At 41.9% G+C, this 27,369-nt stretch overlaps 1 protein-coding gene across 3 annotated transcripts in view; it reads left to right on the top strand.

Moving 5' to 3' along the window:
• The first annotated feature begins 1,012 nt into the window (after positions 1-1,012).
• LOC120567656 (rap guanine nucleotide exchange factor 4-like) overlaps positions 1,013-27,369 on the top strand; it is a 35,399-nt gene continuing 9,042 nt past the window's right edge. For 2 of the 3 annotated variants that reach the window (XM_039814615.1, XM_039814614.1), the window contains exons 1-17: positions 1,013-1,353; positions 2,587-2,879; positions 7,437-7,579; positions 9,400-9,488; positions 10,800-10,946; positions 18,117-18,189; positions 18,689-18,747; positions 20,575-20,681; positions 20,802-20,923; positions 21,843-22,026; positions 23,227-23,311; positions 24,230-24,290; positions 24,772-24,848; positions 25,399-25,545; positions 26,564-26,658; positions 26,744-26,829; positions 26,994-27,072. In XM_039814615.1, coding sequence (XP_039670549.1) covers positions 2,824-2,879; positions 7,437-7,579; positions 9,400-9,488; positions 10,800-10,946; positions 18,117-18,189; positions 18,689-18,747; positions 20,575-20,681; positions 20,802-20,923; positions 21,843-22,026; positions 23,227-23,311; positions 24,230-24,290; positions 24,772-24,848; positions 25,399-25,545; positions 26,564-26,658; positions 26,744-26,829; positions 26,994-27,072 — 1,610 coding nt within the window. In that variant the 5' untranslated portion in view covers positions 1,013-1,353; positions 2,587-2,823. Of the gene's footprint in view, positions 1,354-2,586; positions 2,880-7,436; positions 7,580-9,399; positions 9,489-10,799; positions 10,947-17,226; positions 17,382-18,116; positions 18,190-18,688; positions 18,748-20,574; positions 20,682-20,801; positions 20,924-21,842; positions 22,027-23,226; positions 23,312-24,229; positions 24,291-24,771; positions 24,849-25,398; positions 25,546-26,563; positions 26,659-26,743; positions 26,830-26,993; positions 27,073-27,369 lie in introns of those variants that run through there. The other variant, XM_039814616.1, reaches the window with a different exon arrangement.

The raw sequence follows: 27,369 nt of genomic DNA, 5'->3' as shown, positions 1-27,369 counted from the left end.
ATTCTGTAATACCATTTACTGGTTAGACTGTCCTGTTTTTTTTAATTTTTTTTAATTTAACCTTTGTTTATTCAGGGAAGGTTCACTGAGAGGCAGCCTCTCTTTTGCAGGAACGCCATGATCACATTCACATTCACACAGTTCCACATTCATACCTGGAAGCTGCCCAGTACAACCACAGTCTGATCTGCTGGCCACTGACTAGCTCCACTGGAGCGGTTGGGGTTAAGGGCCTTGCTCAAGGGCACCTCAGTAGTGGTAATGGGGGAGGGACAAGCGCTGCTCTTTCACTTTCCCACCCAGATTTTATCCTGTCGGTCTGAACCGACGACCTCCCGGTCACAAGCTCGCTTCTCTAACCTTTAGGCCACCACTGCCCCCTTGTTGGTCAACATCTCCACATTAATAATGATCATATGGGTTTAAATCAGTTGTGTGTACACACACTGTCTAAGTAGAAAGGCCTGCTTTAAGCTGAAATTGAGCAACATCCTGCCAGATCCTCGCTTGCTTCAGTGGTTGTGTCAATTAATTAATCTGATAAACAATTGTTAATAATAATAAGCTCATCAATTTCTCAGACAGTCACGCAGTATTGAATTGAAGGGCCAAACTAATGAGTTTTTGGTAGATCACTTTGCTACTTCCTGACCCAGTTCTCCCGTATTTGCATAACGTTAAACATGTCTATATTTATATCCCTCCCTTTTCCTAATATTGCATGCCAATTTTGTGCTGTGTGCTATCTCACAATGCCTTGCAAGGTGACTCACACTCATTGAAATTGAATAGGAACAGAGATTTCCTTGCACTGCATTGCACTGGGCGGGTTTTTACTGTAGGGGGCAGAAGCGAAACTCTGCTTTCAATGTGGTGTGGTGAGCACTGCTCTGATTTACATGCCAATTATTTTGCAACTTAGTTGAACTTTGACCCAGAGTACGCAGCATTTTCAAAAATCCACAGAGTTGTGTTACACTACTCTTTGACCTACTCTCCGTGAATGATTGTAAAGATTTACAAAGAATATGTTTAGGGCATTTACTCTAACTGGGACGTTTTGGGACCGATTGGTGGGGATTTGCTATGGACAAAATCCACACGGCGATACCCTGGTAAGAGTAAATGATGTTTAACCATGTATCCAGCTCATTTCGATAGCTCACATTAGTACCAAAACAAGTTCCTTCCTGAGACTATTTTGCAGAGCCACCGTCTCTGCACAGCGCTGTGGAGTAAGATCCGGCAATGCAAGACTACATCTGGGCTAACCAGAGAGGCGTTTGGGCTGACCAGAATGACAGGGGGCACGTTTAAGCTGCCCTGCACTCTCCACCCATGTGCACACCAATGGTAGGCCATATACATATTCTCTGAAAGCACATGAAATATTTGATCCAATATAGTTTAGTTTGTTGATATTGTTTACCTTTTTTATAAAGATTATCTTTTGGGCAATTTCAGCCTTTATTTGGATAGGACAGCAGAAGACATGAAAGGGGAGATCGAGGGGGAATGACATGCAGCAAAAGGCCGCAGGTCAGAGTCGAACCCGGGCCCACTGCGTCAAGGGGTAAACCTCCACACATGGGTGCCTGCTCTACCACCTGAGCTATCTGGGCGCCCGATATTGTCTACCTTTTAACGTGATTACTGAATACCCAACAGCAGGCCTAAATTATACTTCTGAGCACTATATGTCCTATATTTGGCTAACATATACTACAACTGTTTTTTAAATTTTTTTTATATGTTTATTGATTTTCAACACTTTCAGGGGCAGCCCTGAAAAAAACAACAACAAATGTACAAAACGTAATGACTCAGGTAGACTCAGGCGTTACATCATGTGAGAAAATATACAGTAACACATACTGTATTGCCAGTATATATATATATATATATATATATATATATATATATATATATATATATATATATATATATATATATATATATATATATATATATATATATATATATATATATATATATATATATATATATGAGTGGCATATACAGTGTGTATATTATATATATATAAATATATATAAAACCATAAACATACAGACATAGACGTACATACAGAATTTAGTCTTGCATTAACCCCCTGGTCAGAGTAGTATATCCATTCCAATGCAGGACAGTGGTGTAGTCTATGTGAAATGCAGGTAAGAAAGCTCCAGGATTTCCATATACCCACTTCAAAATGCCCAATGACACGAAACAACATACTTTCCATTTTAATTTTGAATTGTCATCTGTGTTTTTCTTCTTCACATAGGCTAGATGAAGGCATTTCCACAGTAAATTGGTGCATAAAAGTGTATCCCAATACAGGAAATGAATTCGTTGATGCTTAAAACTTCCCTGGGGGAGGACACCCAGATCCCCCCCCCCCCACTATAATATGGCCCCCTCCTCCCCCAAAGGCAGATTCTGGCCAATATACAGTACAGTACACCCACTACAATACCATAGACTACACCACTGATATAGGACATAAAAGGCTCCCATGTTCTATGAAACCCATTATCTTTATTAATATATTCTATTATTCTATCCTTATTTTAATTGCAACAACAGGCAGTTCCTGTTGCCCTTAAAAAGCCCATACAGACAGACTGACACAAGTCATCTGCATGCCATGGTGAAAACAGCGACAGCAGCAGCAGCCGCCGCCTGTGGTTGAGGGAGGCAGCTCCAAGTACAGGGGCGGGGAGGGGGGCGCAGCCGGAGCTCACATTCATTAACGACCACCGACACAACCGGGAAGCCTCCTCCGGTAGCATCACGGCGTTCACCGACACACGACCGGGGAAGATGGTCGCGGTGCACACGTCCCCGTCGGCGGAGTGGATCTGCTGTCTGGATAAAAGGTGGGTGAATACACTCCACGAGACACACTTTCCACGCCGTGCGTTCACACACGGCAACGATTGTGTTTTCTCAGCCTCTCTTTCATTCATCCGCGGCAACGTGATCCATCGCAACCGGCGATCGCTGCGTGTGCACTGTGTGTGAGTGTGCAATATTAGCGTGATACGCCTTGTTTTTAAGCCTATGTTAGGTTACTGTCATTTCCAGTGAATGTATATACCCTCCGTGCAATGATGGTAAAGGCTGCAGTGCATAACAATATACACCCATAAAAAAAAGATGCTGTTTTTTTTTGTATCTGCACGGTCAAAAAGGCGTTGGTGGCTTCGCGGTTCACCGGGATGTCTCTGCACTGCATGGCTCTGATAAATGCCTAATGAGACGCACATGGTTTATGTCTGTCTGCAGAACTCAAATTGCCATACATTTTTAAAATACTACTGTGGCGTGGATGTTATAGTGATGTTCTTCTCATAATAAATGAGAGGCAGGTCAGTGCATTGGCACTTCCATTTTTTCTTGCCACAGTGCTGCATGTGAGACTGTATTTGTCTGATCTGACTGAACAGGTTAGAACAGCCAATTACAGAATATGTAGCCTATTAACAACTCTTCATAATCCAGAAGCTGCAAAAACCTTTTAGTCCATACTGTATCTGTCCAGTTATGCCAGTTAGCATTACAAGTCCCATGCTGCATGCATACTGTGCCAAAAAAAACATAGTAGGCCTTATAGTAGGGTGGGGGGGAGAGGTCTTGAATAAAAATAGACGATGAAAGGGCAGATATACACTAATTGCTGTATAGATGATGCACCTAAAACACCTAAAACAAGCAGCAATTCATTAGCCATGCGCCCCACAGCTCACACCCACACATAGTGTACACACCTCACTATGACACATCCCCACGTTACTATTGGCAACCTGAAGCTACCATCTTGTCTTCCCATCCTCACCTGTAAGAAGACTGGATGCATGGTGTAAATACAGTGTGCTGCTGTGTTTTGTCATTAGTGGAAGGAAGTGCATAGGGCTGCAACTAGCGATTATTTTCATATTGAATTGAATTTAAAAGTTAAAACAAATGTGCCAATTAAGTTTCTGTTGATTGAGTAATCGATTAGTTGACTTATTGTTTCAGCGTTAATTGAGTAATTTGATGTTGAATGTTGAGAATCGGGTAACACAAGACAAAGTCATTGTGAGAGGGGTGTGACTCTTACTGTGCTGTAATGTTTCCAATCAATCAAACTAAACCGCACGCTACCGTACTGTATGTCTTAAACTAGGGCTGGGCAATACATCTATATTATATCGATATTGTGATATGAGAGTAGATATCTTCTTAGATTTTGGATATTGTAATATGGCATAAGTGGTGTCTTTTCCTGGTTTCAAAGGCTGCATTACAGTAAAGTGATGTCATTTTCTGAACTTACCAGACTGTTGTAACTGTTCTATTATTTGCCTTTACCCACTTAGTCATTATATCCACATTACTGATGATTATTTGTCACTCATCTCATTGTGTATATATTTAGTAAAAGCACCAATTGTCAATCCTACAATATTGTCGCAATATCGATATTGAGGTGTTTAGTCAAGAATATTGTTATATTTGATTTTCTCCATATCGCCCAGCCCTGCCTTAAACCCAATGCAGCAGCTATGCAGCAGTATGGAGTTTCAGTAAAGGCAGCCAGGGTCGTAAGATTAGACTGGACAGGATCTTATTGTAGAGCACTCAGTGCTCCTCAGCTATGCACCTCCTCATTCAATCAATATCCATCAGTGTGGGTGTCTGTGTGTGTGTGTGTGTGTGTGTGTGTGTGTGTGTGTGTGTGTGTTTGGGAGCTTTCATCTACAGTAACTGTTGATGTTAAGGGTAAGAGGCGAGGAGAGCGGGGCCGCTAAGACAGAGGTTAAGCTACGACTGTCTTTAATATATCTGTCCAAAGACATTTATTGCCGGTGAGTGTGAAGTATGTGAGATGAGATGAGATTTGTTTCGGGCCAGGCAGGTTATAGACGGCATAGTCAACACACACACACACACACACACACACACACACACACACACACACACACACACACACACACACACACACACTGTAAACTACGTTGATTTAATATTCAGTCATTCTAACAGGAGCTCAGGTTTTTAGCAGTAATGCAGATAGGAGTTGAAAGAGCTGCGTCAAGGATGGGTACAAGGTTGGGATAAAGTTGCCCGAGCAACAGGCCCAAGCCCATTTGCCCTTTTTGGCTAAACTGCCCCTCTGGAGAAACAAAATAATAGTTTTATTTTTGCTGTTGTGTTTGCATAAATAGGAGTAGCCCATAATTGCTCTAGAATAATCACATATCATCCAAACTTATATCACTGTTTGATAGGCATGCTTCCGCTGGACACAATATTTGCATAATTTGGTTGTTTTTTGAAGAACTTATTCACTTGACAGAGCTTATTTTTTTCAAAAACATTCAGGTCAGGTCAGCAACAGCCTCTCAAAATGTCTGTGCACATCCCTGAGCTGTGCACATACAATAAGGGTATCTCTGCTACAGTAACGTGTTAATCTGCCAGCTCGGGAAACCTTGTTTGTGTTGAGGCTGTCTTACATTTTGGTTGGCTGCCATAAATTAACCTACGGATTTATTTGTCTGGAAACAGATGGATCCGCAGAACCTTCTGGTGTCTCTCGGTTTTCTCTTCAGAGTGACAGTTTGATTTGTAAATCCTGCGTGTGCGCATAGGTGGCCATATTTTGTGGTTGAAAGCTGAGATTTCTGCTGACATGAACGGGGAGGGGGGTGGGGGGAGTCAGGGGAAGAGAAACTAGAGGGATGGATGGAGAGTGGGATAAGGTGAACAGCTCTCAGGTCACATCCGTCTCCCACCAACAGGGGAGGCAGATTCCTCTGGACAGGCGGGGAGCGAGCAAGCACAGGACAATGCCAAAGAGAACGGGGCGAGCGAACAAGGATTCAACGGATCTTAACAGTTTCGAGTGGACGGATAGGTGAAGGGTGATGCTGCAGAGTTGCCCACTCAACCCTGCAGAGTTAACCTCCCTGTCTCTCCCAATTGCAGTGTGTGGGAGTCCACCTGTCTAAACCATTAACCCAGCCTACACTGGGATATGACTCGCACGGAGGGCCAATACGCAGGCACTAGGACCGTGATGGGAGGATGAGTCAGAGACAAAAAAAGCGATTAAAAGACAGAGAGAAAGCATAGACCCATCTGTAATGGCCCTGAGCTTGTGGCAGATGTGGGACTGGAAGATGTGTTGTGCAGTGCAGCCCTTTAGGTTAAGTCTGTGTTTATCTGGGAGTACCGTCCTGGCTGCGGAGGACAATCTACTACTGCTCGGGGACATACATATATGTGTGTTTACCTCTGTGTGTACATATGCGTGTGGGTCAAAGTGGAGTCATCGTTGCCTGTGAGCTTGCAAAGCAGAAATAAAGGGATAATAATGGGAGGATGGTGAGTGCGGGCGTGGAGGTGCCAGTAATGGAGAGGAGAAAATGGGTAGCTTCAAGTAGAAAGAGGGTCATTTGTTCTCATCCGTGTTGCTTATCATGTTCCTGAGAGGAACTTGCAAGTCTTGAGAGAGGAGAAAAAGCGGATGGAGATTATGAGAAATGTTTAGTGGAGGCAGACAAAGAAAAGAGAGCTGGGAGCAAGGGAAGAGGAAGGAGCTGAAGGAGGAGAGAGGGAAGACAGCCTCTCGCCTCTGAAGGAAGAAGCCCACAGTGCATTAGCTATTCTGTATGTACACACACACACACGTGCAGGATGAGTCACTAGCAAAGGAAAATAAGTAAATGAAAGGTGCTAATTGCAGAGTGTGTTACTCTGAGACATTTTGGCTCTGTAGTTTTCCTCCACCGCATCGCAGAACAGAATGTTTAAGCTCTTGGATCAAACTTCTGTGTGTGTGTGTGTGTGTGTTTTTTTTTTTGTTGTGTGTGTGTGTGTTCAGATTTAAGCATATTAGAAATAGCAGTACAAATGAGATCTTACATCAACACCCTGTGGGGGGTCTGAGCCGAGAGAAGTAACGCCTGCAGCTCTCCACTGTTATTGCTAAGACACAAGGCTGAAAAATGACACACACACACACACACACACACACACACACACACACACACACACACACACACACACACACACACACACACACACACACACACACACACACACACACACACACCCACCCACACACACACACAAAAATACATTGGAAAGGACAATACCAACAAATTTTTCATGTTTTCGTCCATTAACTGCTAATTACAAATATTTAACGTTACTGTTAACCGTTTTCCAAAGCATACTCTAGGTTTTTGATTGATTTCTTACCCTCCATGCTGAAAGGGACTCTCTTGAGATAGATGATCCATTACAGTCATCATGTGGTAAATTCATTTTGTTTAAAATAGTTTTGGCAGTTAGGTAAGAAGTAGGCCAGAACATGGAAAACCCACTGAAAAGGTTAGTTTAACACCTAATGTCAGATCTAATGATGGTTCTTCTCTGCACAGGCCCTCGGAGCGCTCGGGAGAGGATGTGGACATTATTCTGACCAGATTGAGAGAGGTCAAAGCCTTCCACAGGTTCCCACCTCCGCTCTTACTGCAGATCTGTGCATGTGCCTTCTATGAATGCCTGGAGAAAGGCATCACGTGTATGTACACACACACACCCACACCCACCCACCCACCCCTCCAACCTATCAATGCATTTGGATCATAAAACAGTACGGTTGTGGTTTTGTGTAGGACAATAGTTGCTTTTGATGCTGTCATGCTCAGATTAGCTCTCTAAAGCAAAGCATCATTATACAGTATATGTCAGTCGTGCTGCAGAAGATCGCTTTCCTGTTTCTTAAGACTGTTTAAAATGTGATGCATTGGAATTGGTACTGTTATCATTGTAACTCATGTGTACACACCACTCCACACAAATTACGCAGTCCCTTTTTTTTTTTTTTTTTTTTTAAAACATGTTCATAGTATATGGATGAGAGGCCTCTGTATGGCTGCAACTAATGATTACGGCATTTACGCTTAATCTGTCAATTACTTTTTACCTTTATTGGTTTGTCTATTTTAAATGTTTTTTGTTTTGTTGTTTTGATGTCTGGCAGTTTTGCTTAATAAATGACTTACAGAGATTGTTCACTTTATCAATAAATAAACCAGTTATAAACCAGCTGTTTCAGCGCTAAACCTTTGCAACTATTGTTGTTTTTGTTTAAACTTACAGTGGGCATTTCCTTTTTAGTTAAGCATATATAATTAAAAAAAATGTCTACCACTTGGGAAAAAGTGACTATCCACATAATATATAAAGCATTATTCAAATTCTCCTTAGTTTATTTTTTGGGCATTTTTTGCCTTTATTAGATAGGAAAGCTGAGATATGAAAGGGGAGAGAGAGGGGGGAAGACATGCAGGAAAACCGTCACAGGTCGGACCCGAATTCCGGACCTTCTGCACCGAAGAACAAGCCTCTGCATATGTGCGCCCGCTCCACCAACTGAGCCAACCGGCCACTTATTTAGGACCTTTTGGATTTGAATCACCCTAGTCTCGCTTTGCCAGACCTTCCTCCACAGCGCTGCGGAGGAGTGTACTTCCTTCGTCCACACAGCATTCGGGGGGGTTTGTTTTTGGCATTTCTTTAAACCTTCCATCTTGTCCATCCACGCAGGCTCTTCCACGAGCCGCCGCCTGTGGTTTTGGTGGTATGTCCATTCAAAGTTGTTTTTTTTTTTGTGCCAAATTGAACAGATAGTCTAGCTACTGTCGGATTCTACAGGATCTGTTACATATCCTATCCACAGTTTCTTGCCTCCACCCCAAAGGCTATCCGTCCGGTCCAATGGCTGTCAAGCTCAACTTTCACAGTTTTACTTTCTCCATTTTCTTTATATGTGCCTCTCTCTCCTGTCTTCTCTCTCTACTACTTCATACTATCTTTACTTTACTGCTATATATATACTATATATATACATACTCTTTATATATATATATATATATATACATATATATATATATATATACATATATATATATATATATATATATATATATACATATACATATATATATATACATAATATATATATATATACATACATATATATATATACATACATATATATATATACATATATACATATACATATATATATATACATACATATATATATATACATATATACATATACATATGTATATATATATATATATGTATATATGTATATATATATATATATATATATGTGTGTATATATATATAGTGTATATGTGTGTGTATATATATGTGTGTGTATATATATATGTATATATATGTATGTGTATATATATATGTATATATATGTATGTGTATATATGTATATATATGTATGTGTATATATATATGTGTATGTATGTATGTATGTATATATTTTTTTTTTTTCCTCAGCACCCTATAGTGTTTAATGTATTTTTCTGTCCACAGTGTTTCGACAGGGGGACATAGGCACCAGCTGGTATGCAGTCCTGTCTGGTTCTCTGGATGTCAAAGTGTCAGAAACTGCCAACCACCAGGTAAGAGAGTTTAAGTCAGATTGGAGCTTCATACATAACTACTTGCTTAGTTTCACTTTGTGTCTGTTCTGTGTTGCCTGTAAATCACGTGAATCACAAATGAATGAATGAATGAATGATGAATTGAATTTTAAATCATGGACACTACGGGGTGCATTCGGTAATGTCCTTTCTATTTTTATGAAGATGGATTCTTTTTCATGGCTGCCATTTTCCTCTTGTATTATTTCTTTTATCATAACATTGTCTGTCAGGATCCTGGCTGCTCTGCTGTACAAGTGCTCCTCGTGTCAGCTGGTTCCTGTGCGACTCTCTTCCATGCTGACCAGTACAGTCCCAGTACATGAGCTCATGCCTGTCTCCCTGCTTAAATATGCCAGAGCAAAGCTGCCACAGCACAGAAGACAAGTCCATTGAGAATTGTGCTTTCCGCTGCATGTCATCCCCTTTATGACAGAGTGTGGAAATAGGGTCATTCTGCACAGAAAAGAGAGAGAGAGAGAGAGAGAGAGAGAGAGAGAGAGAGAGAGAGAGAGAGAGAGAGAGAGAGAGAGAGAGAGAGAGAGAGAGAGGATTTGTTCCCAGTTTAAAGACGGAGATAAGAAGCCCCTCTATTGTGAAACGTCCTTTTCATGTACAGTATGTAGCTCTAAAGTGCCATTGGTGGCCCAGTTTCTGTGGCTATATTTAAAATGTCACTTTGGACAGCTGAAAAGGTTTCTATAGCAGTAGAATACTAGTCTAAACCAGAGGGGGGTGTCCAATTATATACAGCACCCAGAGATATTTTCCTTCGTTTACCAGTGCCTCATATTTGAATCTATTTGCATCATTTACCATATATTAATCTGTCTGCTCTTCATGTTTGTCTGTTTTTATAAAGCGAACCTTTTGATATATCTCTTAGCTACTGCTGTGTTGTGTTTACGTTTAGTGTGACGATTAGTCAGAAAATGAATCAACACATGTTGATAACCAATTCATTGTTTTCGTCATCTTTCGTCTTAACATGTTAGTAAATTTGTGGGTTTTGGACTGTTAGTCCAAAAACCCACAAAGCAAGACACTTGATGACATCACCCTGGGCTCTTGGAAACTGCGATTGGCATTTGAAGTGTTTTCTGATCTTATACAGACCCAACAATAAATCATAAATGTAATGCAGTTCAGTTGATGCCCCGGCAGTGTCACAGCAGTATATTTGACCATTACTCCTGCGTGGAAGGACTCATTTTAGCTTATTTAAGCACATTATTGACTCCCACATTAAGTGCTCTAACAAGCAGTATTTGAAACTTTGTATGTGTGCAGGATGCAGTCACTATCTGCACACTGGGGATCGGGACAGCGTTCGGGGAGTCCATCCTGGACAACACACCACGCCACGCTACCATTGTCAGCAGAGAGACCAGCGAGCTGCTCCGTATCGAGCAGAGGGAATTCAAGAGCCTCTGGGAGGTGAGACACAAACCGTATGAGCTGGAACTGCATGATTCACCATGAACTCTGTCTGAGTAGCGTGCCTAAAGCTTTCCATCTTGGAAAATTTTCAGACAACTTTCCACTGTAATTGTGCTTTTAACCACAAGAGGGCTGTCCACCATAACAGTGCCTTCTGCTCCACCTATTAGACACGCACCTCAGGTGAGAGAGAGAGAGAGAGGGTGTACAGGATGTCTGTTGTTTTCAGAGCTTCCTGTGGTTTTTAATGCATTATTAACAGGACAAAGTGATGAGGCACTAAGAGCAAATTACAGTATGTATTATATGTTTAGTGCAGGCACTGGCAGTGTGATGGGAATCTAAAACTGCTAAGTGCAGGGATCCCTTGTGTCAACACATTCTGATTGTGTTACAGTAGTAAAGAAGAGGTTAGAAAGACACCTCAAAATGGACTATTTTGATAAAGAATGAGAATGATTTTTTATTACAACAAACGAGTAAAAATGATCTGTATTCATGAATATGTGACATATAGCGATTGGCGATAGTGTTGGGATTAACTTGCAGTACATATGGATCACATAAAAATGCAAAAACAGTGCAGACAGATGCTGCAGCTCTCCTTTTGGGCTTAATCGTGAAAAGGTCATGACACTGGGAGTATTGATATTCCTGGCTGATATTGGTATGCTGCAGATATAACTTCCATCAATAAAACACATCTCACCTAGAAGGGGAATTATGATTTAGATGACCAGAATATAAAAAGTCACAGTCTGCAGATATATCCGATATTGCAAACAGAGACTGTATCATACAAGTTGGAAGAATCAGCACTCAGCATCAGTAACATGGATCTGACCCGGATGCTGGCGTCTTCTTTGAGAGTTGGCGTTGTAGTATTTGCCTCTTCGTGGGCCTCCTCGTCGAGCGTGGACCAGTTTACTGTAGCTTCACAGTCGGCACCTAAAGACTACACGTGGCTGCCCTGTTGTTTGGTCTTTTATTTTGTGATGTCAAATCCAAATTAGTGAGATTCTAAATCAATTTAGTTTTTCTCGGTTGCTGTTGCTATTATACTGGCGGGATAAATGACTCAAATCTAAAATGGGTTGGTCTGAAGTAGCTACATTACTCATAAGTGTGGTTTGGGCGTAACGTGCAATAAACCAATCAGAGTGTTATCTCACATTTCCCATTAAAAGCAGGCACGCTTGTTCCGTGGTAGATTGCTATTATAATGGCGGATTTGCCTAGGCGCACGCTCGTAATACATCCATGGGCGCACGCCAGGAGCGGTTCACAGCCGAGGAGACCGACGTTTGCTATTGATTTTTAATTATAAAGAAATGTCACAAAAACATACTTTCCAATGTTTTGGGCTCACTCACTGAAACACTCTACATTACGGCCAAGCTTAAAATAGCCCTTAAAATAGCATCTGAATAACACGCCACTGACTTTAGACTAGCGCCACTGACTTTAGACTAGGTTTTTCCTGGTCTGTGGCGGACTTGTTTTCTGAAACTGCAAAATAGCACTAAGGAACGTTTGCGCCGGAACACGCCTCCTCTTTTTGCTGAACCGTCCCCGGGAGCGCAAGTTCATTCCCTAATTTACTGACGTGAGTCTGTGGAGGGAAAAGTCCGCTGAGCGTCGGTGCAAAATAGGAATGATACATGCTTCGGTGTACAAAGGCAATTGCGCTGAGTGCAAGATAGGGCCCTTACTCCCTTAATGTAATAATCTTTAAAAGATTTTTATTTAAATAAATGTCTGTTAAGTCACTATTGCCGAAAGAGTTAACACAATGGTGATTGAGCCTATGGTCCATTGATTTTATTCATTTGCAGTATTACCAACTAGGTGTTTGTGGTGACTTTCCGGGGGAAAATCACAAGCGGTGCACAGTTAGTGATGCGTTTTTCATCACCTAGAAGTGGTTGGTCCACAAGAGAGGGTAGCGATATTTTTTTTTCCCACTATGGCCACGCCAAGACCCGCCCTTCAATAGCTACTATTGGCCAGACATCCATGCGCAAAGCAAACTTAAAGTGATGGTTCGGAGTAATTTCACCCTAGGGTCCTTTGCACCATGACCTCGAGCCAAACATGCCCCCAGAAGCTTTTTTCACCTGGGTCTAACATTGGGAGAGTTAGCGTAGTGTAGCGTTATCAGCTGAATAGCTTAGCGCAGGGGCTAATGGACCCACGTTTGTATCTCGTAAATGACCCCACTAATAATGCCCGAAATGATACCAAATGTCTACACTAGTACATATAGGTTATGTACTCATAAAACGATGGATTGGAAAGTTTGTAAGTACACCAGAAGTTTATGAACACTTGCCTGCTCTCTTCTACTAGCTGCTGCTGCTGCTGCTACCTGCAGTTAGACGAGTGCTTAGGGCCGTCTACAAATTACTACACCGAAAAGAGATACAACAAAAATATTTATTAATTTAATGATTAAATAAGGTAATGTCTCCAAACTTACCTCAATTATTACTTGTCTCCTGCTAGTTATACTACTTAGCGCTTACTTAAAAAAAAAAGTTAAATTAAAAAATATTTTTGTTGCATCTCTTTTCGGTTTGTATTTAAGCGGCCATATGTACCTCGTCTTACAGCAACAACAACAACAGCAGAGAGCAGAAGCCAGCAGGCAAGTGTTATTTACATAAACTTCTGGTGTACTAAAACTTTCAATCATCGCTGGTAGCATAACCTATATGTACGCAGATAATGACGTTGGTATAATTTCGGGCATTATTAGTAGGGTCATTTGAATTTCGCGATGAGGTCCGCCCCTAGGCTATTCAGCTGATAACGCTTTCTAATGATAGACCCAGGTAAAAAAGCGTTTTTGCTGGAGGTATTTGCAAGGAATCTAGAAGTAAATTACTCTGAACCATCACTTTGACCTGATTTGTTCCGGTCCAATCACCTGACCAATGGGCTATCCTAACCTTAAAGGTCCCATGGCATGAAAATGTCACTTTATGAGGTTTTTTAACATTAATATGCGTTCCCCCAGCCTGCCTATGGTCCCCCAGTGGCTAGAAATGGTGATAGGTGTAAACCGAGCCCTGGGTATCCTGCTCTGTCTTTGAGAAAATGAAAGCTCAGATGGGCCAATCTGGAATCTTCTCCTTATGAGGTCATAAGGAGCAAGGTTACCTCCCCTTTCTCTGCTTTGCCCGCCCAGAGAATTTGGCCCACCCATGAGAGAGAGGCATCATGGCTTTCAAACGAGCAAAGTGGCAGTTGGTCAAGGCCACACCTCCACCCTCCACCTTGCCCCCCCTCTCTCCTCCTCAGTAGCTACAGACACAGAAATGGCAAATACTAAGGAAAGCTCATTGTGGGACTGGCTCTAGTGGCTGTAATTCTGCACCAAGGCTGAATTTCAGGAAAGAGACTTCAGATACAGTATTAGGGGACCGCTAAGGTCTATATAAAAGCATCCAAAGAGCACCATGTCATGGGACCTTTAACCACTCGAGGGGAAATGCCTAACCCCAACCAACTGAGCTGCTTCATAGGGTGGGTCTTGGTGTGGCCATAGTGGGATTCGTAATTTTGCGAGAGGGTAGACAGAGCTAACACAACAGACTCGCTCTTCAACTCACTTGTGTGTGAAGCGGCGTACTGTTTTTTTCCGGTCTCTGCTAGCCCTGCGGTTACTATGGCCAAACAAAAGAGTCCTGACTGCAGACTATTTTTACAGTCACTGCTACAGACAAATAAACTTGAATAACAGTTGAAAGGGAAGGTGAGATCCAAAAAAAACACCTGCAAAAACTGCAGTTTACCAAAGGTGCCGCCAAAAAGGAACAAAACAGAGCTCTTTGAGATTGTAACTTTTTGCACACTATTGACTAGAAATGCTGCCGGTTGATCTTACAACACAGATTTTACACATCAGAGTCTGCTGAATACATTCAGGAAAAGTTGCATAATGCCTTTTGTGGCTCCAGGGGAAGCTGTGTGAAGTCTGATAAATGTCCTTAAAGTGTTCATATTATGCTTATTTTCAGGTACATCATTGTATTTAGAGGTTATATCAGAGTAGGTTTACATGGTTTAATTTTAAAAAAACACCATATTTTTGTTGTACTGCACATTGCTGCAGCTCCTCTTTTCACCCTGTGTGTTGAGCTCTCTGTTTTAGCTACAGAGTGAGGCGTCTCACTTCTATTCCATCTTTGTTGGGAGTCGCACATGCGCAGTAGCTAGGTAAGGACTACTAGCCAGTCAGAAGCAGAGTATGAGGGCGTGCCACGCTAGCAGCTAGGCGAGCAGAGCTGTTTGGAGCAGTTTGTGAACAGTGTTTTCTGTTGGAGATGGTAAGTCCCTTTGGGGTGGACTTTGGGCTTTTTCACTTTTCACTATAACCTGCACAAAAAAGATATATGACACAATAAAGGAAAGGGAAAAGGCCAAAAAGCATAATATGAGCACTTTAAGTGATGTCAGTTGAGTCGGCGTCCGTTGGGACTACAAATTTGAGAATGAAAACAATCTGTTGGTGTGGAGTTTGAAAGAAGTGAGTTGACCAGACCTCTGAAGCCCGCCCCTCATCTCTGCTTCGAGGCTAGTGGCCCAAGGCTACATTAGCCGCTACTGGCAAAACACACCTTCGACCGAACTGTCGGTGGTCGAGTTGCGTTGTGGGTAATGGAGGCGCCAGGTTTTGGCAAGGAGGAAGAATGCATGGAATAAAAAAAAGGTGATACCTGGTTGTGCTGCATCAATTTTGATCTCTTTTTATTTTTACTTCTTTTTACTGTCCATTGTGAGTCTGCCAATGTTACAGGAGTGCAATGTTAAATCAATGGAGTACTTTTTAAAATGTTTTTTAAGTGTAGGCTTTTGTTTCTACTAGCTACAGTAATGTGGAACAGAGTTTCCCCTCAGTGATGTAGTTAAGTATATCACACTTTAACTACAGCTCTGATGAGTCACTGTGGACAGATATCCACACAGACTTTCAGTGTTTTAAATATTTATTGAATCATGCGGCATGTTTTGGTCTGGGTTTCTAGTAGCTGACCTTGTCCATGTGTTATACACGGGTAAACATTTTTAGAAGCTCAAGCCTGGGTAGCTCACCTGGTAGAGCGCGCGCCCATATACAGAGGCTTAGTCGTCGACTCAGTGGCCGTGGGTTCGGTTTCTGACCTGCGGCCCTTTGCTGAATGTCATTCCCCCCTCTCTCTCCCCTTTCATGGCTCAGCTGTCCTGTCACAAATAAAGGCCTAAAATGCCCCAAAAAGAATCTTAAAAACAAAAAAAATGAGGCATTGTTTTTCCTGTTGACAATTTCTCTAAAAATAAATGCTATTTTGATTCAATTTTGTGCTCTCGGTGTCATTATAAAACAGATTTATCGATCCATTGTTGCAATTTATGAAAAAAAGAATGACCCCCTTCAGTACTGTTATTACTAGATAAATAGATATTGGGTTTAATAAAAGGTGATATCTCCATTTAATGGCACAGGAGGATATAAAAGTGAGATAAGACAACAATTGGTCATTGAAGCGTGTGTGCCATCTTGTTATTGGGCTTTTAGTGTGTTTGTTTGTCAACTAAGTGCACTTAGTCTCCCTATCTGCTGTCTATTTTAGGACCGTAGCCATAAAGCATAAAACATAGCCCGAGGAATGAATCTTTTGAATCCTATTCAGCTCATAGTAAGTGTGTGTGTGTGTGTGTGTGTGTGTGAGAGAGAGAGAGACAAGGACTAGAAAGCCAAAGCATGAATGCAGTCATGTTTTTGATGAAAGGATGAAAGAAAAAAAGCGCTGCTCCATAATTGTAACACCCAGTGAAAGTGGGATGAATAAATAAACACGGAGTAAATGTTGAACAGCGTGTTGTTTCTGGCCCATAGGTGTAAACATACAGCATATCAAACAGTGGATTGGTTGGCCTGGCCTGTACAGGCTGGTATTGCAAGTCTTTCTCTCTTTCTTTCCCTTTTCACCTGCTCTGCACTTCTCCTGCCCACTTCCTCTCTCCTCTGTTGGCCATGTTGCATCTCTTGCCAGCCTCCTTCCTATCCTCCCTCCCTCCCTCACTGTTCCTTTCTTTCCCTCTTCTGCTTCCTTTCTATGTCTCTTTCCCTCCCATTTTTCTCCTCCTCCACTAGAGTGGCTCAGTCGTACAGAGACTCAGATCACCGTGGTAACCTGTGAGAGAAAAGTGGTTTGGTTCTTGGCTGGATCACAGCGAGAGAGGGAGAGGGAGAGACTGAGAAAGACACTGGGGCGACTGTGTGTGTGTGAGAGAGAGAGAGAGAGAGAGAGAGAGAGAGAGAGAGACAAGCTTGTTTTGAGCAGGATGCTATCCAGTGGCTTGTGTGTGTGAGTTGTAAAGGAGTAGAGGGCAGCTCTCTGGGGTTCCAATCCCTCCAGCATTAGGCGTCTGAGTGTGTTACATCAGGTGAGTGTGTCGCCTCGACTGTACCACGGCGTAGTCTGTGGTGTGCATGGGGGCCGGATAGTATTGTCATGTTTTCTTGTATTTCTTTTCAGTTTTCACAAAAGGAAGTTGTTTGGCAATTTTGGTCCTGGTTATGTTAGTCTGTGTGCAAGAAAAACATCGACAGGGATGTGGGTGTATCTTTAGGTCAAACAGATGCTCTCTCTGTCTCTTTTTTTTTTTTTTTTTTTGTTTTTTTTTTTTTTTTTTTTTTTTTTTTTTTTTTTTTTTTTTTTTTTTTTTTTTTTTTTTTTTTTTTTTTTTTTTTCTGTATGTATATTATAAAGACTAATGGCACATTTGCTATAGAAATGCTAATACAGTTTATTATTCTTAACCTCTGTAAGAGCAGCATCTGTACATATTTAGCAGCATTGGATGCTCTCTTACCCTGGTTTGAATGCTGCTGTTGTGTGTGTGTGTCTGTGTGTGTCTGTGTGTGTGTGTGTTATGTAATGTTAGTTGTTCTGCATGTAAATGATCTTGGTTGTACAAAGGGCTTTGTTTTGAGGAGCATTTGCACTTGTGTGTTTAAAATTAACTGTGTGTGTGTGTGTGTGTGTGAGAAAGTAATGGGTTTTGATGTTGAACAGATGATGATGTCTTATAAGCGATACATCATAACAGTAGAGATGTAAATGTTGACACAGATTGACAGATTCTGATATGTGTGTGTATGTGTATTTTATCTTGTAGAAGTATCGTCAGAGCTTGGCTGGACTGTTGGCCCCTCCTTATGGAGCTATGGAGAGTGGATCCAACAATGACAGTGAGCGCACGCATACACACACACACACACACACACACACACACACACACACACACACACACACACACACACACACACACACACACTAGTGAAATGAAAGAAACAGTATGTGTGTGTATAGTTCAACATAAAACAATAAAAATAGTAACGTGGCATTGTGAAACAGAGGTCCGATAATGAATAGGTTGTATTCATAAGTGAGTATAATATGGTAAAATAAGTTTTATAACTTTTAAAGGAAGAAGGAGCACTTTATTTTTGTCTTTTTCTTTTATAGAGTGAAGACTTTGTTGAACATCTTTCATTCAAGTATTCCTGCTTCCTTCTATAGATGTCATACTCGTTTCCCACCTGCTGTTTATCAGAATATCTTGTGCAGTAAAACATGCCTCCCTGCATGATTTAGCATCCAAGCCACACAATGAATAGGTTGTGTTTCCGCAGCCTTTAAAAATCTTTAATTGAACCAGCTTGACGACCGTGTTTTTTTCCTCCTCAGGACTCGCAGACAAAGACAACATGAACTCGGACTCTGCAAACAAAGCTCACAACAACAAGGTAAATACTCTCTCTGGCTCACTGCTTGGAACCTCCAGGTCTGTTTCGGATTTGTGGAGGAAGTAGGAAGGAACTTAATCCTTTAAACAAACTGCCAGCACGTTTCGGAGAGCTGTGCCCTTCCTCGCGGCACACAAAGCATGAATGAAGCAAACTCCCGGTCAATATGCTGTGGGCCAGGCAATCTCAGTTTATCTTGGATTCCTGTTCGCCTCACTACTTATGTCAGAATATCTGGGTGGACTGGGCATTCAGGGTTGAGAAAAAAAAAAGTATATTTTAGCTAGAGCTGCACAATTAATCGCAATTTTATCTATATCGCAAAATGGACTAGTGCAATATCCAAATCGCAGGGGGGCTCAATATTTGTTAAACCCAAAATATGTGTCAAAACATTCTAAAATAAAGTATCGTGGTGCTGCCCGGCCTACCAATCGTATCCTACAGACTAAAGAAAAAAGCTTTGTTTGGTACAGATCCTCGCAAAAAATCACACTTCAATCATTTATTTTTTTATACTTTTCAATGAAAATGAGAATAATGATACAAAAATGATCATTCCCTGCAATATCGTGAATCATATTGCAATAATCGCAATTAGATATTTTCCTAATATCGTGCAGCCCTAGTTTTAGCCTTTAAATAGATTTGATAGAGCTGGCCAGTAGACGAGTGGTTTTTTTTTTGTGTTTGAAGAAAATGCTGTCGGTATAATTTGAAATCTAAAGGTACTTCATTCTTAACGAAAAACAAAGACGCCGTTCTCTTTGTTGTAATCAGCGCAAAGAGAAGATGGGGAACCAGACCGCAGTGTCATAACATTGTGCACTGCTGCATACTTTCATGTTGGTGAATGAATCCAAATGCCAGAATGAATTTTGGAGGTGTGTGCGTTCTGAGAAGAGATGGGGATGACTCACAGCTGTGATCCTCTGTAGTTGTGCTAATGCAAGCTAATGCATGCACATAGAAAAAAAGATCCCATCTGCCCAATTAGCGGGCCTTTCTTTGTTGTTTTCAACAGCAGCTGTGTGTGTGTGTATACACATCTGTCCTTTACCTCTCTTTGTAAGGTGCAGGTGTGATCTGTAGAGGATGTGTTTGCGTATATGCTCTGTGTTTTTTGATACTGTTTTACTGGTATGAGCACTCTATAGTGCTGTGCTGTATGTTAAAGGTATGTGTTAGTAGTGTTTTAAGTATTTAATAAGCTAAAATCAATGTCTTAATTCATAAATGTGTCCTCATTGGTGCAAAATGACCTCTGCCAATGATCTGACTTGATGCGAAGAATTTCTTATCTGTATTTACATTGGACGGGCAAGTCCAAGGAGGCTTCCATGTCGTTCCGCTATTTTGAAAAACTATAATCGCTGTGTAAGGGACATAAAGCACTAGCCTACCTGTCTAGCTAATCCACAACGCGTTTTCGTTCAGGGCCAGCGTCACGTGACTGAAACCAGCTGAAGAGAGAGGCGCTTGTCAACGCCCCGGCAAATTTGAAAGCCTGCACTGCACTTTAGTTCATAATGGAGTGTCATATTTACGCCGAGCCACAGAGAAGGAATCCTCGTCGCCATAAAAGGCAAAAAATTGGAAGACCTGTTGTCATAGCTTCTTGGTACATAACGGCTACCGTAGTTGCAACACGCATTTGAAAATGCGAGGCGCTAGAGAGCACTGTTCGTTTCAATGCAAAATACAATTTCACCTTTTTAAAAGAACTGACATCCACGTTACAGCACATGTGTGGCATGTGTTGACTCTTGGATTACAGTTAACAAACTAGTTCACCAAACTAGCCCGCTGTTCCTGTGTGCTCTGTAGATCTCTTCGGAGAAGCTGCAGAGAGCGGGGAAGGTTCTCCGCAACGTCATCCTGTCCAGAGCCCCACACATGATCCGAGACAGGAAGTACCACCTCAAGACATACAGGTGGGGGCATGTTTTTCTACAGTTCCAACTGTGTGTTTACACAGAATAATGCATGCAACGGCTTCAGAAGCTAATTAAATGTTCTGTGGATGTAATTTGTGTGTGTGTGTGTATTGGCAGACAATGCTGTGTAGGCACAGAGCTGGTGGATTGGTTGGTGCTGCAGAGTGCCTGTGTTCTCACACGCTCCCATGCTGTTGGGATGTGGCAGACACTACTAGAAGAAGGGGTGCTCAACCACGGTAACTTACACTTTGGCTTTCTCTATTGCTTTCTCATAGTGGTGTATGCTGTTTAGTTTCACTTCATGCGCTGCGCAGTTGTCATAAAATACTAAGGGCCCTATCTTGCACCTGGCGCAAAGCCCGACCCAAAGCCCGACCCAAAGCCCAACCCAAAGCCCAACGCAAGTGTCTTTACTATTAAAAACCGTCCAGCGCCACGTCGTTTAAATAACAAATGCACCTGCGCCCATCTGTGCACCCATGGGCGTGCTGGTCTTACAGGGCGCTTACTTTCACTTCACGCACTAGCAGATCAGTTTCTTCTCTCCTTCCTGCTCATCATAATAGCAATGCGCCAAGGTACAAACGCGCCTGGCATTTAAAGGGAATGGGAGATGACACACTGATTGGTTTATTGCATGTTACGCCCAAAACACACCTACGAATTAATGAAGACACTAAGTACAACCCTTTTGAACCATGCGCCCGGCGCACGGACCCTTTTTTCCGCCGTCAAACTAGCAAAAGTGCATTCGTACACGCCCTACAGGCACCTGCGCCCGGCTCTTCACGCCGTGCGCTTACATCGTTAAAATAGGGCCCTAAACCTCTATTGGAAAACAGCCAAAAAGTGTCTCTGTTTGACTCTGAGTTGGAGTGGTGGTTTTACTAAATCTGAACGTCAATCGCAGTGAAAGTGTTAGTTTGAATACCAGCATTGGAAAGAAATGAGGGGTTTTGAAGCAGCAACATAAAATATAGATTACATCTCGATCTCGGATCCACACACTTCAAAGAAGCTGTCTAAATTTGTCTTCTGAGATAAAAAAAACAACTGGGATTGCTCAGAATCAGTAGGCACGTACAGTATGTGTGCTTATACGCGTACGCTTGTGTCATTGTTTTTTTTGACCATGTGTGTTTGTCTGCTCTTCAGTGGACCAGGACCTGGGTTTCCAGGACAAGTACCTGTTCTACCGTTTTCTTGACGATGAGGATCAGGACACGCCGTTGCCTGGTGAGGAGGAGAAGAGGGAGAGTGAGGAAGAGCTGCCAGAGACCGTCCTGTTCCTCGCTCAGATTGGCCCTGACGCACTGCTGCGCATGATCCTCAGGAAATCGTCAGTAACAGTGAATAATATGGCATGAACTTGACACTGGCAACACATTACTAGTTACATATCTATTATTTTCAAGTAAATCAAGGAAGCTTATTTAATCATTTCCCTTTTCTGCAACTTTTAATATGTAATGTGCTACTTTACTGCAGTCTTTTTTTTTAATCTTCATATTTCAATGATGCTGCTGAGTTGGCATACGGAACCAAATGTAATCCAAAACCAATATTTGTAACATACTATCCGGTAGGAAACAATCCAATCCCGTTGTTTTGTGGTTCGTATCCTATAATCTGCTGGCTTGAGCTGTGTGACTCTGAAAGCTGTGGCGAGCTCTCGGAGAACAAAGCGACACGACGCAGGGTTCGGTTCACAACGTTCTAAAGGTTTAATGGGACACACAAGGATATATACATTTTCTAACAATGGCTCCATTCACTCAGATGACGTGAGAGTAGAAAGATAAGAGAGAGGCTCCATAAGAAAGGAGGATTGGTTCAAGGTTGGTTCACGCAGATCCATCTTCATGACAAGAAATGGTGTTCCAATTTATGATTCAAATTAAAACAGATGAGAGAGGCTTTGTTCAGATGTTCTACCGAATGGAAAGCAACATATTCAAAGCACTATCATAACATAATATGAGCAAATCATCTGTAGTGACTACTTTCCAATCAGCAATATTATTTTTAGCTTTTGGGTTTGTCATTGTTACTAATTTTTAGGGCTGCTCCCTCTTAGTCGATTAGTCGACTAATCGGTCGTTTTGGTCTTAGTCAACTTAGATTTCTTTAGTCGATTAGTCATGTTTGATGCTTTTTTTCATGCTGAATGACTTATTTCCAAGAAACGTATGAGCACCTCTCTGGTAAACGCAAGAATTAAAGTGGTGCTTTTGCATGACTCTTTGCGGAGAAACTCAGATTTACAGATCTGTCGATTAAATCAACTAATCGATTAGTCGATACAATTGAATGAGCGTTAGTCGACTAACAATTTCTTCAATCAAGCAGAGCCCTACTAATTTTCCTGCAGTGTAATAAGAGGTGAAGCATGCATGAAATGTTCATCTTGAGAAAGCTCTCTGTGTGTGTGTGTGTGTGTGTGTGTGTGTGTGTGTGTGTGTGTGTGTGTGTGTGTGTGTGTGTGTGTGTGTGTGTGTGTGTGTGTGTGTGTGTGTGTGTGTGTTTTGTGTTTGTGTAGGCCTGGTCAGAGGACAGGGGATGACCTAGAGATCATCTATGATGAGCTGCTTCACATCAAGGCCTTAGCTCACCTCTCCAACACTGTGAGTAAGCCGGTCCACTTTTCTTTTAAAGGGGCAGTTCACTGTGCCACGTGTATGTTTAAACATTAAAACATGATTCAAAAAATCATGCCAACAATTATTATTTTATTTGCTTAGTATTCTATGCAAAAAACGGTATGTATAAAGGCTTTAGGCCACTCTGCACGTTATTGTAGGACCGGTTTAATATGCAACTTCATTTTATACAATACATGTAGTAGGAGGTCCCTGCTCCGTCTCTCTTTCAGTTAAGGGGTCCCCTGGTGTAGAGGAGCAGGGGTGTAGTGCTGCGCATGGTTAAATTGTGGCTCGAAGGTTTTGTAACCACTTTTCCTATGGTGCAAGTTTACATACTATTAGTCAACTTTAACAATAAAATGAAAGGATGTTTTGTTGCCTTGTCATCTTAACTAGTTAACAGTTGCCAACTTTTAAGGTGGAATGAGTTCTTGCATGTTATTCAATGCATACGCTGACATTGTCAATTAATCAACACAACTTAAAGTGATGGTTCGGAGTAATTCACCCTAGGGTCCTTTGCACCATGACCTCGAGCCAAACACCCCCCCAGAAGCTTTTTTCACCTGGGTCTAACATTGGGAGAGTTAGCTAGAGTAGCGTTATCAGCTGAATGGGCTAATGGACCCACGTTTGTATCTCGTAAATTACCCCACTAATAATGCCCGAAATGATACCAAACGTCTACAAGTAGTACAAATAGGTTATGCTCTCATAAAAGGATGGATTGGAAAGTTTGTAAGTACACCAGAAGTTTATGTAAATAACACTTGCCTGCTGGCTTCTGCTCTCTGCTGTTGTTGCTGCTGTAAGACGAGTGCTTAGGGCCGTCTACAAATTACAACACCGAAAAGAGATGCTTAATCCAATATGACTTGAGCGCTGTACTCTGGTTTTTAGGTGAAGAGGGAACTGGCGAGCGTCGTGATCTTCGAGTCACATGCAAAAGCTGGAACAGTGTGTGAGTTTTCACTTTGTCCACTTGGTTCCTAGAATGCATTTTTTTGTTTGTATACATAGTGTGCAGCATGGGTTTGAGCCCTGCTTATTTTTCTCTTTGCCTATATTTTACATTTTGGAAACTTGGCACCTCTAAAAGTATGCCAAATGATCTATTAGCAGTTATTGTTTGGAATGTATCCATGGATGTACTGACAATCACTGGATTAGTTTGCTACCAAATCTACCAAATGTGATGATTCTCAAGCTCTGGAGTTGTAAGGAACGTTTTTATTCTATCATTTCTAAGCGGATGTATTCGCAATGGACACAAGAGATGGTCACAATCAAACTAAGAGTATGTGTATCATGTCTGTGTGTTCAGATTTCACAGTTATAGCTCAAAGACAGAGTATTGACGCAAATTGTAGCTCACGTCTCTCCCGTGGCTCCCCTGGGGATGTATGTGGGGGTGATGTATGTTTGTCCTCTTTATCTTCCAGTGTTCAACCAAGGAGAGGAGGGCACATCATGGTACATCATCCAGAAGGGCTCTGTCAATGTGGTTATCTACGGCAAGGTATGTGTGTGTGCGCTTGAATGCATTCATGCCATTGCTTATATTTCTTTCTTTGACACATGCAAATTTCTGCTTCATTTGATGATGTGTCATCCGTATGTAATGGATTGAAATGTGTAGCTGATCGTGTCTTTATGGAGCAGACCAGCAATAACTGCCCTGCGGGGCTGAAAAACAGTGGAGTTGGGCTAACTCTGCACAGCTAACCATGACTCATCACTATGATTAAATGGCTTAAGGGATTGTGTGCATACAAAATTTCACACCACACACTGATCTACATCCACTGCACAGTTAGATGTACTGCACATGCTCATGTACACACACACACACACACACACACACACACACACACACACACACACACACACACACACACACACACACACACACACACACACACACACACACACAGATGACTCATCTCGGTCCTGTGTGGTCTTGCTCCTTTCTGGGTTTTTCTTCAGGGCTTAAGATGACTAGTAAACTGTGTTTGAGCTTGCGTGTTTGTTTATTGGCGTGCATTCATGCGTGTGTATGTGTGTCTCAGGGTGTGGTGTGTACGCTCCACGAGGGTGACGACTTTGGGAAGTTGGCCCTGGTTACAGATTCACCTCGTGCCGCCTCCATCGTCCTGAGAGAGGACAACTGTCACTTCCTTCGTGTGGATAAGGAAGACTTCAACAGGATACTCAGGGTAGGCAGACCAGAGATGGACACGTGTCCTCTGATGGGATACAAGTGTAGTCACACGAGCACCATGTGACCACCTTCGAACAAATACTGTTGTATATTCACAAAGTCACTGCTAAGCCAACATTCTTTAAGCTCAGTTAACAATGAGATGCATTTGATCAAACGCTATCTGAATTCATTAATTTAGGCTGTCTAAAGCAGTGGTTTTCCAACCTTTTTTGGTCTGAGGTACCCCCACTGCCCTGTTAGATGAACCCATGTACCCCTTCATTCATTCCCAATGTGTTCCAAATGTATAACACTTATCAATTATATAAAGGTTGTTCATACAACTGAACTGTCAATAATTAGGTTGGCTTGGTCAACACTCGTACTACTACTACTTGGAAGTGAAGCTGAATGTTTCAACCGTTTATCCATTACTTTTAGTCAACTATTTGAAATGTTTAGTCAGACCTTTTAACCATAGCTATTTATTTCTCCCATTTATGTAATCATTTCTTACTTACCTGTTTAACGTTCCTGTGTTCAGGTGCTACAGCTAATATATTAATACAAAAAAAAAATGTATTCTTTTTTGGGCTTTTCTGCCTTTTTAATCGACAGGACAGCTAGGTGAGAAAGGGGGAAGACATACAGGAAATCGTCACACGTCGGATTTGAACCCTGGACCTCTGTGTCGAGGCATAAACCTCTCAGTATATGTGTGCCCGCTTTACCCACTGATCCAACTCGGCCACTAGCTAATATATTCTTTTGATCAAATCATAATTGCTTCTTTTTTTTTTTTTATTCTGCTCTACAATCTTTCCAAGAAGTACCCGCTGTGGTACAAGTACCTCTGGTTGGGAATCACTGCCATACTGGTACTATATGCCCGGTGATGCTGCCTGGCTAATGTTTGTCTCCCTCCTCTGGTAGTGGAGCTGTGTTACATTTTAAAAAGCCACATATTTGTTTTGCATTTGACATGGAGTGATATTACTGACTTTGTACATGCATCTCGTTGTGTTTCTTAGGATGTGGAAGCCAACACAGTGCGTTTGAAAGAGCATGAACAAGCTGTGCTGGTGTTAGAAAAGAGTCCTCGCGCCTCCACCCTGGGAAGCATCAAGTATGTGTGTGTGTTAGTGTGTCTCGCATGTACGTACTTTACAAGTGGACAGGAGAATGAATCTTTCTTACCTCACCTTTTGCAGGTACACTGTGATATCAGGAACGCCAGAGAAGATTCTCGAGCACTTCCTGGAGGCCATGAGGATGGACATACATCACAGTGAACCAGGTAGCCAAATCCATGCATTGTAATGAAAGAGGGATATGGATTATTAATGATGGATGGCATTTTCATAACCTTTCCGAACCTCTTGATTCTTTTGCACTCTATTTCCCTCCTTTCCCCTCTGACTCTCTTCCCTCTCGCCGTCTGTTTTTCTTCTCGTCTGTTAGACCCAGCAGTGGATGATTTTGTCCTCATGCACAGTATCTTCATGCCCAACAGCCAGCTGTGCCCTCTACTCATGGCACAATATCCTTTCTGCCTTCACTCTCTCTTTATGTACGATATTTCCTTTTTTATTTATACCGTCAGCGACACCTTGTCCGGTAGATACACTCTCAAAAGTAGAACTGGAGCCAGAATAGTATCATGACAACCCCACAAAAACCCCACAAAAATGGAAGGACATCGCTATTTGCTGCTTACTAAAGCAGTGCTACTGACAGCATCTTGGATTGTGCAACCTACGGGTTTTGGGTTTATGGTAGCGCTGAAGCAGCAGTTGATCATTCAGCACTAATGAACTGCCCACCTCCCTTCACACCA

The sequence above is a fragment of the Perca fluviatilis genome, chromosome 11, assembly GCF_010015445.1.
Source record: "Perca fluviatilis chromosome 11, GENO_Pfluv_1.0, whole genome shotgun sequence".
Lineage (NCBI taxonomy): Eukaryota > Metazoa > Chordata > Actinopteri > Perciformes > Percidae > Perca > Perca fluviatilis.
Note: the sequence above shows the minus strand (reverse complement) of the source record. Positions and strands in the feature narration are given on the sequence as shown.